This window comes from Cervus elaphus, chromosome 23 (genome assembly GCF_910594005.1).
Source record: "Cervus elaphus chromosome 23, mCerEla1.1, whole genome shotgun sequence".
In the NCBI taxonomy this organism is placed as follows: Eukaryota; Metazoa; Chordata; class Mammalia; order Artiodactyla; family Cervidae; genus Cervus; species Cervus elaphus.
The window spans coordinates 37163417-37178766 of NC_057837.1; the positions used below are offsets into that span (position 1 = coordinate 37163417).

At 37.8% G+C, this 15350-nt stretch overlaps 1 protein-coding gene across 1 annotated transcript in view; it reads right to left on the reverse strand.

Annotated features, from left to right (window-relative positions):
* Positions 1-15350, reverse strand: part of RAB18 (RAB18, member RAS oncogene family) — a 28083-nt gene continuing 12733 nt past the window's right edge. Inside the window, exons 3-7 of the mRNA XM_043883490.1 lie at positions 10236-10297; positions 6244-6316; positions 4479-4597; positions 4338-4404; positions 1-1249 (exon numbers count right to left, since the gene is read on the reverse strand). Of these exons, the coding sequence (XP_043739425.1) occupies positions 1074-1249; positions 4338-4404; positions 4479-4597; positions 6244-6316; positions 10236-10297 (497 nt within the window). The 3' untranslated portion in view covers positions 1-1073. The remainder of the gene's footprint in view (positions 1250-4337; positions 4405-4478; positions 4598-6243; positions 6317-10235; positions 10298-15350) is intronic.

Below are 15350 nucleotides of genomic sequence, written 5' to 3' on the forward strand. Positions count from 1 at the left end.
TACTGTGTAAAAGATTTATTAGTCTGTACAAGTTTGTACCAAGATTTTCACTGCAACAGTATTTTCCCATATACATCGAAATCTGGAAGCAATATGCCTTTCTCAAATTATAGTTTAGTGTTTTTTTCCCCAACCCTCAAAACACGGAAATATGTTTTTGAGTATCAACTAGTCATTTATGGAAGTCATAAGATACAGATATTCATTAACATTACACAAGCTATACTTGAAGTACCGGAACAAACACCACCAACATTTATGGGAAAAGGTGTTGGTTTTAAAGGTGATAAGTGCTACATGAGTTACATAAACATACTTCTCCTGTCCTTCTGAAACCAAAATGGGGGAACCTTATTGCCATCCTGTCAAACACCACACAACCCAAAATGCTGCACAGAGGCTCATGAAGCCATGTACACATCACAGAATTAAAACTCCAGCTAAGCAATGAGCTACTCTTGAAGTCAAGGAAGACCAAACTTCTTTAACATATTAATGCTACTTCAGAAGTATCATCAGAACAAACGGGATTTAATTATAAATTGGCCTCAATCACATCCTGCAAAGAGGATTCTGCTTAGTACTAAAGAGAATCCGTCAGCGAACATCCTAGGAAAGCTGTGGAATCATGCTCTTTGTTAGTCCTGAAGGGAAATCTGCCAGGTTTGATGACATCTGTGTATCTCCCAGTGGTCCTGGGGGTTCTACAATACCAATTAATTCAGTAATTGATAAGTATTTAAGCAAAAAGGAGACCAAAACTAGACTTTGTATCGACATATACTAGAGAGGTGGATTTTTAAAAAATCACATGATGAATGTAAATCATAAAATCAAATGTACTTATAAAGGTACACCTATTTTATGTTACATAAAAAACTGCAGATTGCAAACTGCATGCTTACGTTTTACCTGGAAAAGTCAATGAGTGGGCTTTCTCACAAATATTTACTGCCATGATACAAAACAAATATGTGCAAACTGCAAGGTCCCTAAAATAGCAGTTAGAGAGTTTATATACAGAAAGATGACATTATCTGATCAAATTCGCAAGAGATGGTGTCTCCCAGAGTTTATAACACAGAACAGTAACCACCACACGCTCCGCCTCCTTGGCCTTCTTCCCTGGGTGTCAGCTTGACGCCTTTATTCTGGTTCTCACTTTCCCACAGTCCAGGGGTCTGAATGATCTTTTCAACAAGTTCCTCAAAAGCACACTGTACACCATCACAGGTTTTTGCACTTGCCTCTGAAATTCAAGGAAAAACGTCAAGAGTATATTCTCTTTTAGTCATATTTCTATGTTTTTCTGGAAAACTATTACAGCAGAAATATCAGCAGACAATATATTTTTATATATATGGTTTCTCCCCACAGGTTTAATATTACTGAATCTCCTGCAACTCTCAGGGTTAAGCTATTTAAATTCTATCCATAAGATTAGTGGTATATAAGCTCAAGATTTCGTGGCAGAATTGTAAATTTTAACACCCTACTCAAATATCCTTAAGTGTGCCAAAGTTCTTAATTTTTTGTTTAGTTCTTAAATTAGCCTCTGAAGCAGATATCATTCCCATTTTAGAATAAGAAAATTTAAGCTCCAAGTTAAAACAATTAATCTGGTTGTTCTGTGCCTGCAACGAACAGGTGGTTGGATAAGTGATGTACAAACTGTGAACACTAGTTCCATTTTCAATTTATGCTCAGGAGACCCATGTGGATACTCAGGACTGCTCTCTCATCTTGTGTTTCACCACTGACTTTTTCCCAGTCTGATGACTATTTTATGTTTTCATCTTAAAGCTACTCTACGTCAGCTGATGATCCAGCTCTACACTGGGAAAAGCAGAAACAATCTGGCAAGAACTACTGATCACGCCACTAACAGACTGACCAACCCACCCGCATTGTCTTTTTAGGCTTTGCCTTCACTTCTGTTACGATGGGCGAACCATCCTGGCTGCCGGCCGGGGCCATCCTTCTGTCTACTTCCCGGGATCCCAACCCTCATTCACTGAAGGATCGTGTACCCACTCTACTGGATTATATACCAAACAGCTTGAAAGCCCACCAAAATTACTGTCCATCTTATTAATCACTCACCCCCTGACTAACCAACCCACCCTCCAGCCCACTTATCCTCTAGTAGCCACCTACTTTTTCCACTCTCTTCCAAAACAAAACAGTGATAGAGTTATCTATATAAGTTGTTGCCACTTTTTCTCCAATTTTTCTTCAAACTAATCTAATTAGGCTTTTGATTACACCACTCCATGGAAACTGTTCTTTTAAAGATGACCAATACCCACTAGCTTGTCAAATCCAATGTCCTTTTCTTATTTGACATCTTGCAGCATTTGATACAGCTGGTCACTTTTCTCCTTTAAATACTTCGTCCACTTGACTTCCAAGACAGCTGAGCACTCCTGGCGCTCCTCCCCCTGGCACACCATTCACAACCTTATTCACTGGCACCTCCCCTTCTGCTGACTTCTAACTGCTGGAGTACGCCAGGGTTCAATCTTCAGCCCTTTTCTATCCAGCTTTTCTTGTAGTGACTGCTCCAATCTCATGACTATCAATGCCACCTAAATGCCAATGACCACGATGTCCACTCATTGTCTCAAAGACAGTTCATTCTTATGTCTAAGCAGAAATCTTGGGTCCCTGTTCCTCTGCATAAACCTGTTCTTGTCTTGACCTTCCACATCTTACTTACGGCATCACCATTCACCTAGTTGCCCACGCCACAGACCTGAGCCCATCTTTGATTGCTCTTTCCTTACCCTGCACCCCCAACCTATCCACCTGACAGCTTTACCCTCCAAGTGTCTCCTGGGTCTGCCAACTTTCCACCACCACTACTGCCCACTGTAGTCAGCGCCCCCAGCATTACCCATTGAGGTCACTGTAAGCACTTGGCCTCTTCCTTCTGCTTCTTATGGTCAAATGAATCTTCTTAAAAGAATATCAAACCACAGCACTACTCCCATGCTTTCTACCACACTTGAAATACAATTCATTTCTTTACCATATCCCAGGAAGTCCAACACTAACTTCCATCATCACCAACCTTTCCTCCAACACACTCTGTTCCAGTCCACAAGCTTTCTCCTGTTTCTTGGACACACTACAGTGGTTCTTGCCTCAGGAATAAGATGCTCTCTATCTAGACCTTCATACCATGAAATCTTGCTCAAATGGTGCTCTCTCTAAGAACGTTTCCTTATCCCTCCCCCCCTCCCCGCCCCCCGTCATTCTCTCCCCTTACACCATTTTATTTCATGCAGAGCACTAGTTATGAATTCCAGTCTGCTTCCCATACTGGAATGTAAGTAAGTTCCCTGAGGGCAGAGAGTTGGACCATTTTGTTAATTGTTCTATTCTGTGTTCAATAGATATTAATTGAACAAACTAATATATAGAAATGGAAGACACCTAGCAAGTAAGCAGCAGCAGTACTACACAAGCCCATTCTAAAATTTCCTACACTTTCCATTTGTACCACCCCACTTCTATCCATATATGATGTTCTCCCATTTCCATTTCCTGATTCCTACTAGGTTCATACAGTGGGGAACAGTGAAAACAGTGATTCTTAAAGCTGGCTTCACATCAGAACCAGGTAGGGTGTTTTATAAACTGCCTTCAAGGCTCTGTTTCAGACCTGTCATAAGTAAGGCCCAGAGAGGTATAATTTTTAAAAGCTCCCAAGTGATACTGCCAGTCCACTTTGCTGGACAAGGGGTCAATCAACTTTTTGTGTAAGTGGCTAGAGTAAATATTTTGGGTGGTGATGCCATATTGCTTCCACTGTAATGACTAACCTCTGCCACGAAGCCCAAGGGCAGCCACAGACAATAATGCAGGTGGTGGGGCATGGGCACGGTGTGCTTCCTTACAAATGGTGGGGCCAGATCTGGTCCAGGCTGTAGCTTGCCAACCCTTGCTCTACAGTGCTTCCCCAATATTAGCATGATACAAATCACATCTTGTTAGAATGCAGATTCTAATTCAGAACCTATGGGTTAGGGCCTCAAATGCAGCATTTCTGACAATGGTGGTGCTGCCAGGACATGGCCCAGCAGGTGTGCACGCCTATAGCCCTGGGTCACAGGAGGAGAGAATCATGTGCTGTGCTCCATACAACCTCACACTGATCCTATTCTTTTTTACAGAGGGAAAAATAAGGAACATAGTTCTACAGTTAGCTAGTTTTATAGCACTGCTATGAACTAAATACATAATTTTTATGGTTCATAAAGAGAAGAATGTAACAGAAACTCCATTTAAAAACTCTTCATTAATAATGAAAAGATAAATATTCACACACGTACCTATAAATAACATGGAATGCTTTCGTGCAAATTTCAGGCCTTCATTTCTATCAACTTCACGATTTTCCTAAAAGATAAATGCAAAGATTAAGAAAAGCTATCAAAATATACAGCCAAACTGCCAAGTGTCTGACTTCTCACCTTATCAATTTTATTTCCAACTAGCATGTTTACTATGTCATTTCTCGTGCAGTATGTTTCCAACTCATTTAACCAATTATCCAGTTTAACAAAGGTGTCTCTTCTTGTGACATCATAAACTGAAATAAAAAGAATCATTTATTAAATAAATATCAAAAGCAAAAAGCAATGACATTATATTTCTGATATGTACTAGGAACTGACATTATAGGCAAGTCTGTTTTTTTACGCTGTTAATGCTTTAAAAATCAATGTCCACTGATCCAGATGGAAGAAACAAGTGTCTTTTAAAAAAAATGCATTTATATATATACTTCAGTTTAATTAACATATGCTGTTAGAGAAATGAAATAGCTGTCTTCATAATAATAAAAAAAAAAAAGAAAGTGAAAGGCGCTCAGTCATATCCGACTCTGCGATCCCATGAACTATACAGTCCATGGAATTCTCCAGGCCAGAATACTGGAGTGGGTAGCCTTTCCCTGTTCCAGGGGATCTTCCCAACCTAGGGATCAAACCCAGGTCTGCACTCCCACATTGCAGGTGGATTCTTTACCAGCTGAGTCACAAGGGAAGCCCAATAAGAAAATAGGTTTGTCTAAAAGCTAAAAGGTATTTAGACTCAAATCTGTGGCAAAATTTAAAAAAAAATTAAAATTTAAACATCTGTGAACCCATTAACTTATTTCTCACAAGCACCAGAGTTTGCAAACTTGAAAACATACGTAAAGTTAGAGGGTGGGCAATGAGGACCTGCTGTATAGCACAGGGAACTCCGCTCAATGTTACGTGGCAGCCTTGGAGAGGAGGCAAGTTTGGGGGAGAATTGGTACATGTGTATGTATGGCCGAGCCCCTTGACCACCTGAAACTATCACAGCGTTGTTAACTGACTATACCTCAACACAAAATACAAAAGAAAGTCAGTGGGTGGAGCCCTGACTGTCTTCCTCTGTTTACATGTTCATCACTCTGCATTATATGAAATAATCTGCTAAAGTGTTTTCTAAACTTAGGAGATACTGAACCAAAACCGAGAGAGTCACTGTCAAATTAACAGAAATGAAACCAAAGCCTCACAAGTTGTGATATAAAATGAGGTCTCTCCCTACAGTTGAACAGTATTCATTTTAGACAGTTTCCCAGCAATATTAAGAACAAGCACTTTTCAACAAATTATACCAAAAATCCACATTTGGTTTTTAAGTTCTGTGTGATTATAAATCAACAGCATTAAGTGCTTTGAGCTATTTTTCAAGACTAATAAAACAGATTCCACTAAGCAACCAACACTCCTTCCATTATAATCTGGCAGTAAATATCAGTAAGCTGCTAACTGAAGATAAGTTTCTGGTAATACTCTAAGACAGATAAACAACACAAGGACTGGGTCCTCACTTATGTACTCATCAACACGTGCTTTTAACCCAAATAAATAATAGAGGTGTTTTAATACAGGTAAGCAATTTTTAGGCTGTACTTTTAAAAATGCTTCTATGTATTTTCTTTTGGGAAAATGCATTAAAACCAAACCACTTCTTATTACATGGTTCTGATCTTTATTTTTCAATTGCTAGACAAAGAAAACAAAATTTGAAAAGTTTAAATATTCCCTAATATTACATAAAGTTAATATAAATTAAAGTCACATAAAAGCAGCCCTAAAGAAAAATAAAGCAAAAAGTTACTGACCTTCACAAACAGGAAAATCAGAAATTCCAGTAATACAACAACAATATATTTTAAACAGTAAAGTAAAACCTTACCTAAAATAACACCCTGTGCACCTCTATAATAGCTGGGAGTTAATGTTCTGAACCTTTCTTGACCAGCAGTATCCTAAAAGTGACAATCAATTATTATTAAACAAAACACTGGATAAATAACAGATCTTCAAAGTATTAATTTAAGAGTAGAAAGTTAACAGCATGATTAAAACATCAAGTTCATTTAAAACTTAAAATTTAAATGAGATGTGTTCTTTTACTGACAAATGCTACATAAAAATTAACAGGTAGTGCCTCATCTCTAGGAAAAAATGTAACAAAGTACAGATTTTCTACCACTTTGGACTTAAGATTTTTATCACATATGAAACCCATTTCATTGAAAGCCATGGTTCTCAACTCTGGTGGCACAATAAAATTTCCTGGGAAATGAAAAATACAGATACTGAGGTTCAACCCACAAAGATTCTGATTTAATAAGGGCATGAGAGAAGTTTTAATAAGCTTCTCAGGTGATTCTAACATAGAGTTAAAGATTGAGAACTACTGTTAAAGAGCATTACCGGGGTGTTTTATTTTAGGTAAGCAATGTTTAGGTTGTACTTTTTAAAGTATTTTCTATGTCTCTTCTTCCAGAAAAATGCAGAAAAATCAAACCACTCCTTATTATGTTTCTGACTCATACCTGGGGTAATGAATATAAAATATACACTAGCTAGGAAATGTAAATTTCATATGGAAGGGAACTTCTCTGCTCAATGACCGGTTTAACTCCAGAGCCTAGAGAAATTCTTGCCACAGGACAGTTGCTCAAATTTTGTTGGGAAAAAAAAAAAAGAAAACTAATAACAAGCCTCTTCTGGGCCTGGTTCCTTCTGTCTTCCTTCTACCTTCTGTCTTCCTTCTACCATCTTTGGACTGTGGCTTCAAGTCTACCTAAGATTATGCAAATGTGCAGTCTGCAAACTGCTGCCTCAGCCCACCACCTGTTTCATTACTTAAGCTTTTATTAAATAAAGTCTGACTGGAACACGGCCAGGCCCATTCACTTGTGTACTGCCATAAGGACTGCTGTATGGTCCACCTTGGGGCTGGACTAAACATTTACTATCTGGCCTTCAAAGAAAAAGTCTGCAGTCTGCTAATGTAAAATGACCTGAAGAAAAATAAAGACATACCTCAAACATCAACAACTACCAGTCCTCTGAGTTTAAGTGTGAGTTTAGCTATGGGGCAAGCACAAGCTAGATAATTGCTTGCCTTCAAAACAGGAATTTGTAGTAAGGGCAAAAACATCTTTGTAAGATAAAAGAAGCAAAGTTTATTATCTGTGGTTTTATTTTCTGATGGGAGAAGAGAGAAAGGATATTAAAGACAGAAAAGGACAGAGGACAAAGCTGGAAAGGCTAAATAACAGAAACTGGGGCGCAGAAGGGCGGGAGGATGCAGAGGAAAACCAGCCGAGAGGTGGGTACCACGTAGGTCCTGAAGAACATGCCGCACCATCAGGGGAGGAGGAGCAGGATGAGGCTCAACTATTCTACTTGAGTAATCCCAGGAGGTGTATCCAACAGGGAGAGGAACTGATTTTATTTACATGAATAAAACCTCAGAAAAATGAGAGGAAACAACAGACTCATATATTTCTAACACTGACTTAGAAGGCCCTCCTATATATGACATGACACCCAAAAGCATGAAAAAAATGACTGATTCAATCACGTAAAGATGAAAACCTTGGTATGACCTAAGAACCTCTCCCCAACACCACACTCACCCCGCTTTTGCCCCCGATACTCATCCTCAACAAGATTTGAAGGTAAATCACAAACTAGGGGAAAAAAATCTGCAGCATATAACAGAGTTAGTATTACACATATGAGAACATTAATAAATACTCATCTTAAGATTTTGAAGACAAATGAGAGTGGGAAAAATGTGGCGTATGACAAAAAGCTAGTATTTTTATTGTATAAAGACTTTAATCATGAAGAAAATGAGCACAATATAAAAAAGGCAAAGCATATTAAAGAAAATTCATTAAAATATAATCATATAATATGAAAAATCTCACTAATCAAAAGAAATGCACATATAAGTGAAAAACTATTACTGAGAGGCAAAAGTGAGAGAGATTTACAGTATATAGTACAGAAGATCTGCTTCCTAAATCTTCACCTTCTTTCAGCCAATAATTCACTTTCTAAGTATACATCGTAAAGTAACTGGACAAGTGCACAGAGATGTAAAAATCAGGAGGTTCACCAAGGCACTGATGGTCTTTGTGAAAAACTATTAACACTGTAACTATCTTTCACTGAGGGTTGACTAAATTGTAGTCATAAGATGGATACAAATGGTCATTTAAACTGATGGACTTCTGTATTGACACAGAACAATGTATACAATGTATGTGCGGGGCAGCGGTGGGGGTGGGGGGGTGGGAAGGACAAGCAGGTGAAAGGATTAAGATACAATCCTTTCTTTTGGAAAACTGCACATGAACACAGGTGTGACAATGTGCATGCGTCTAACATATTTTATAGAATGTTCACTAGAATACCCAACACTGGCTAAAGATGAACTTTCTTCTCTATTAATTTCCTTTGATTATCCTTTTTTATCAATAGAATGAGATTATATTATCCTCACAATCAGGAGAAGCCTCTCTTATTTACAAAATAGGTATGAGCTTATGATAAAGATGTCACTTCAATAATACTTGCCAGCTAGGGTTTTTATTGAGCAGAAACTAGAAAGTAAATCAAAAACAAATAAAAACCTCCTGTATGAAAGTAAGATCTCACAGCAACCATCAAACCTCAGATCCCACTCTAAACTGTCTATTTCTCAAAGCAGGAGCAAGGGCAGAAGAGGTAATAAACCAACCAAGAAAAACATGGAAAATCAGGTTCCACTTCAGGACAGAAAGAAGGCAGCATTCTTCAACATATATTTTACTATGGTCTAGTCCAACACTTTCCATATTATTTTGTTAGACATTACTGTACTGATTGACAGTAAGTATTTATTTGGGGGAATAGTCAAACAGGCCACAATCATGTAAAATATCATATCTTAGAAAGAAATTAATGGGAAAAAAAAAGAAATAGTGTGCCATTCAGAGAATGCCATTAACATGAATGACATCATACGATGTATGAACACTTGTTGGTTCAATCTGTAACTGACACCCAGCCAGCATTTACTCTTTAACCACCATGATGAAGTATGACTCAACCTGACTGCAGACCAGTTCTAATGTGATTATTATGTTATAAAAATATACTGAGATATTTAACTATAGCAGATGTGGGGATTTGATGAGTATATTTTTATACATTTTATATGTAACACATTTACTATATAAGCAATCACATCTAGATGGAGAGACAGGAAGGCAGGAGAGAAGAAGGAGCCGACAGATACAGACTGAGCGTCTGGGGGGTTCTGACAGCACGTGCTGCCTTACTCAGCACTGCCAGGGAGAGGTCGACTTAGCTGAGAATGTAGACCAGAACAGCTGGGTTCACAGGCAAATGAAAAGAAGCCAGTAAGTAAACACTGGGCATCAGTATTTAAAAAATCCAAAGTTGGCAAACTCAAGTGTTATGGGTATTTACACTAACAAACATGAAAAATCCTGTTTTCTAAGTATTATTTCATTCCCTTCTCCCCAACAACTGCCTTCAGCACTAGTTCAGTGTAACTTGTCTTTTTTAAAACTTCAAAGAAACACATTCAATAACAATGATTCTCTGTGGCAGATGACTTTTTTTTTAAATACTGCTTTCAAATATTCTGAAGAGACTACATATTTTAAAAATCTGAGCAGGTGAAACAGGTCTCTGCCTAATTACAGAATTATAAAACATAACTACTTATTGTCTATCCAGTAATCAGCATCAAATGTCCCAAGTTATTTAATACAAATTGCTCATTCCCCTGTAGGACACTACACACATCAATCTTTGTGTCTTCAAAAAGTACAAGTTCAATATTTATACAAAATACATTTTAAAAATTCTTACCCATATTGCAAGTTTTGCCTTATTTCCGTCCACTGAAATTGTTTTCACCTTAAAATCAACACCTTGAAAAAATGAAACATTTTATAAGAATTCCAATAAACTTTAAAAATCAATTATCAAGAAAACCAAGAAAGAAAAAAGCCACTAACGCCCAAATTTACATCCAAATTCTTAGTTATGGATGTGAAGATGAAAGGAAAAGTGTCACTAAAGTTTAGCAGCTTAGGATTTAATCAGAGAAATGAAAACCAAATGCTTGTAGAATTCATTCATCCACCAGTACTTCTTGAAAAACACTTAAAAAAAAAAAAAAGAAAGAAATTCAGTGTAAGATGGTGACTGCGCATTAAAAGTCAAGAGCTAGAATTCACAGTGCTAATGGGTGGATGAGGGCACTTTACCAGAGGTGCTCTAAGCTATCATTAAAGAGTGTTGTCCATAGCTGGCCAACACCCTAAATCAGATTCTGACTGTGGGCAACTTGGAAGATTGGTAAAATTATAAAAGGGCCACTCTCTCCTTGCCTTATGAATTCTTTGTCTTTCTTTTTGTCCTAAAAGAAAAGTATTCACTTTACGTAACTTTATCAATAATCACCTGCTACTGTATGACTGCAAAAAGAGAATTTACACACAAAAACATGTATGCCCAATCCTTTGAGAATCTTCGTAAGTGAAAGAGGAGTGCTCAAGGAGCAGTGAGAATCTATAAGCACTGATTTATGTAAAGAGAAGACGAATTCCGTAAGAAGCTATAAGGGTTTACTACAGCAGCCCCGCAAAACCTTTCCCTTTCCAGAAAAAGGAGTTGACACATGCCATCTGGCTTAAGTGAGCAGTGACTGCCCAGTGTCTTAACAGTATCAAAAATAATGTGCAGTCTCTCGCACTGGCCAGAGAAATCATTAACTCCAGACACTTGGAAAGAAACTTTCAAAAGATTTTAGTTTGTCACAATTAATTCAGGACAGCCAAAACTAACATGATATGTATATATACATGCTCATATACTAAACGCTTCCTAGAACACCCATCATCAATATGGAAATGTATCAGTAATTCTTGGATGACTTCTGGTAATCCATTATATACACAAATGAGGTAATAAAATGCATTTCAAAACATGCATTACACCAGGTCTTTCTGTATGCCAAGAATTTTAAAACAACAGTTTGTGGTGTTTTGGGCTAAGGTGATAAGGAAGTTGATAAAGACATGTTTAGAATGTCAGGCAACCATGAGTTAAAGGACAGTGCTGACTGCAAAAGTCCAAGGAAAGCCTAAATGTAGCTTCTTTGTAGCCAAACAAAAAAAATTTTATACGTTAAAAAATCCTGTGTCGGCTGATTCATATCAATGTATGACAAAAAAAAAAAAAAAAATCCTGTGTCCACCAGGCCTACATAAATAAATATGCCACACCATCTATATTAAAAATATGGAATTTTTACATTCTACTCATATTTGCTTAAAAAAAAAAACTTGAGAAAATGCAGATGAGGAAAATGGTTTTGACTTGGTCAAGGTACTAAATGCAGGCAGTTGGTAGACATTTCATAGAGACAGTCTGTCATATATACTCTATAGTTAAATTCTCAAGGTTCTTCAGAGAAAATACAAACACTTCTTCTCCCTTGAACACCTAAGACAACAGACCCGAGGGCAGACTGGCCTTTCGGCTAGCCTCCAGCTACTCAGTCCACCCAGGAAAAAAGACTCCAAGTTCCAGCGTACCTGTGCTCTCCTCCCTTCCCCCATCCTCTTTCTCTTTTATACTTTCTTGCATATATTTCTTGGCAGTCTAATGACTGTCTGTGAATAACTGTCTCTAAGTTACTCTTCTGATAGATTTGAAAGCTACAGATAACACCCTCAGGAAACACTCCCCCCGGAGTCCCACCATCTAAGTTAGGAGACAAGCAGCCTGAAAGGGTACTTCATCAGCACCCAGGACCTTCAGTTTCCATTTATCGTCCCTTGGTTCCTCCTCGGAATCTTGCGTGCAGACACTGACCTCTTTAGCTCTTACATGCTCAATCTGCTTCTTCACCATGTCTGGATCTTCTATTTTGCAAGTGGCTATTAATTTGCCTTTATTGGTGGCAGCAGTGGGAATCTTTCTGGTAAATTTGATTTTGCCAACTTCTCACTGTATTTGATTAAACTATCTTTTCAACCTCATGTGGATGACAAACAAGCAGGTCATAAAAGAAGCACAATATTTAGAAAAAATACTCCTTCCTGTCTCTCCTCCTCTACAGCACGGAACACTTCTGTGAGCCAATATGCAGGGTTTCCCCCACAATAACCAATTCTTTGACTTCCCAGGGAAACCAGATGTGTGTCCCACAATTCAATTCAGTTCTGACACCATCTTCCTGAGGTTAAGAGGTAGACCCCACAGGGTCAAAGGGTAAAAGTGCAGCCCCACAAGACTGCCACACCCCACGTCAGACGCCAGTCTAGTCCAGGTTATTACCTGTGCTTCTGACCAACTGGCTATAAACTATAGAGGTTCCCACTTAGATTAATTTGAGACAGCAGCTCAAAGAACTTAGGAAAACAGTTTACTGACTTACTAGATTATCATTCTATCAGAAAAGGACACAACCCAGGAGCAGCCCGATGGCAGAGACGCACAGCGCAGTGTGGGGAGCTGGCAGAGCTCGCACGCCCTCTCCACGCACGTCATCCTCAGTACCTCCACGTGTTCTCCGCCACAGAGCTCTCTGAATCCACGGGCTTTCTTATGGAGGCTTGGCTGGTTAAATCTTTTGCCTTTGATGATTAAACAAACAAAATCTCCAGCTCCTTTCCCCACCCTGGGAGTAAGGAAGGTAAACTAGAGCTAAAGTTCCAACCCTTTAATCACATGGTTGGTTCTCCTCTAGGCTTAGAGGCTTTCTAGAAGTCACATCAGTAATATAAATTCAGGTGTAGCTGAAAAAGGCCTGCTATGAAAATACAAAAAACATCCTGGCAATTCCTAGTGGTACAGAGATTAGGATTTGGTGCTTTCACTACTGGGGCCTGGGTTCACTTCCTGGTTGGGGAACTAAGATCCTATAAGCTGTGTGGTGTGGCCAAAAAAACAAAAAAAAGGAAAGAAAGAACAGACAAACAAAAGACATCTTTAATGATTCTTATCATTTAAGAAAATCCAAGGGTATGGCAGAAACCAACACAACATTGTGAAGTAATTATTCTCCAATTAAAAATAGATTTAAATTGTAAAAAATGATAATAAAGAAGAAAATCCAGTAGTTCAGGAGTTCTGTGGCAAGAATCAAACATATATTTCTTACCATAAACTATAAAATCATAGAACTATTGCTTCAGCTTTTCTCTAATTGTTCACTTGGGCTTGCATTTTTAATACAATATTCAATTCTGTCCCTTTGCAAGTATCTTTCCTTAGGCACAGGCCTATTTTATGAAGGTTGAAGTGAAAGTGAAAGTGAAGTCACTCAGTGTGTCTGATTCTGTGACCCCATGGACTATATGTAGCCTACCAGGCTCCTCCGTCCATGGAATTTTCCAGGCAAGAATACTGGAGTGGGTTGCCATTTCCTTCTCCAAGAGATCATCCCGACCCAGAGACTGAACCCTGGTCTTCTGCATTATAGGCAGACGCTTTACCGTCTGAGCCACCAGGGAACAGATTTAACCTTTATGAAGGTTAAATTGGCTAAAATTAGGTAATATAATCAACAAAGCCTTTGAAATAAGCAATAAGTGAGACACGAAAACCAAAGGCATATTAACTGCACCATAAAGAAATGGGATGGGAATGAATGGGAAACCAGAACACAACAATGGAATCATCTGCCTTACCAAAGAAGAAAAAGCAATCAAGAGAAGCTGACTCAGAACTAGCAAAGGTGTGAAAACTAGCAAAGAAGAATATTAAAAACAATTATAAACATATACCACATGTTCATAAAGTTAAGCAGACATGAGCGAGATTAAAAAAATCCAAAACAAACATCTAGAGATGAAAATGACAACGGCTGAGATTAAAAAGAGAATACACAGGATGAGATTAACAGATTAGACAATGCAGAAAAAAACACAATTGAATACATAAGAAAATCCCATAGCTAACCCCACATCATACTCATTGATAAAGAACTGAAAGCTTTCCCTCTCAGATCAGAACAAGATAAGAATGTCTACTCTTACCACTTCTATTCTCAGGGTATTGGAAGTCCTAGCCAGAGCAATTAGGCAAGAAAAGGAAATAAAAGGTATCCAAATTGGGAAAGAAGAAGTAAAATTATCTCTGTTTACAGACCACATGTAGACAACATTTCTTATATGTAGAAAATCCTAATGACTCTATTTCATACACATACAAAAATACTGTTAGAACTACTAAGTGAATTCAGCAAAGTTATGGGCTATAAAACCAACATGCAAAAATCTATTGCATTTCTATATCCTAGTAACAACAATCCAAAAATAAAATTTTAAAAATCACTTCATTTACAATAGCATCAAAAAAATAAAATATTTTAAAATAGATGATGATGATACTACTACTCAGAAATAAATTTAACCAAGGAGCTTAAGTATTTATACACTGAAAACTCCAAAACACTGATGAAAGAAATTAAAGACACAAGTAAGTGGAAAGACATGTTGTGTTCATGAGTTGGAAGGCCTAATATTGTTAAGATAAAAATATTACCCAAAGTAATCTATAGATCCAATGCAAGCCAATAAAAATTCCAACAGCAATTTTGTAGAATGGAAAAGCTGACATTCAAATTCATACAGAATTACAAGAGGCATTAAATAACAAAACAGTACTGAAAAAAATTGAGGACTCAAACTTTACAACTTCAAAACTGACTCAAAACTACAATAACTAAAATAAACAGTACCGGCATAAAGGACATTTAAACCAATGGAATAGAGAGACCAGAAATAAACCATCACATATACAGCCAATTGACTGTAAACAAGGACACCAAGAACATTCAATGAGGAAAGGACAGTTTTTTCTACAAATGGTGCTCAGAAAATTAGATGTTCACAAACAGAAGAATGAAGCTGGACCCTTACCTTACACCATATACAATTAGCACAAAATGTATCAAAGACCTAAATGTAA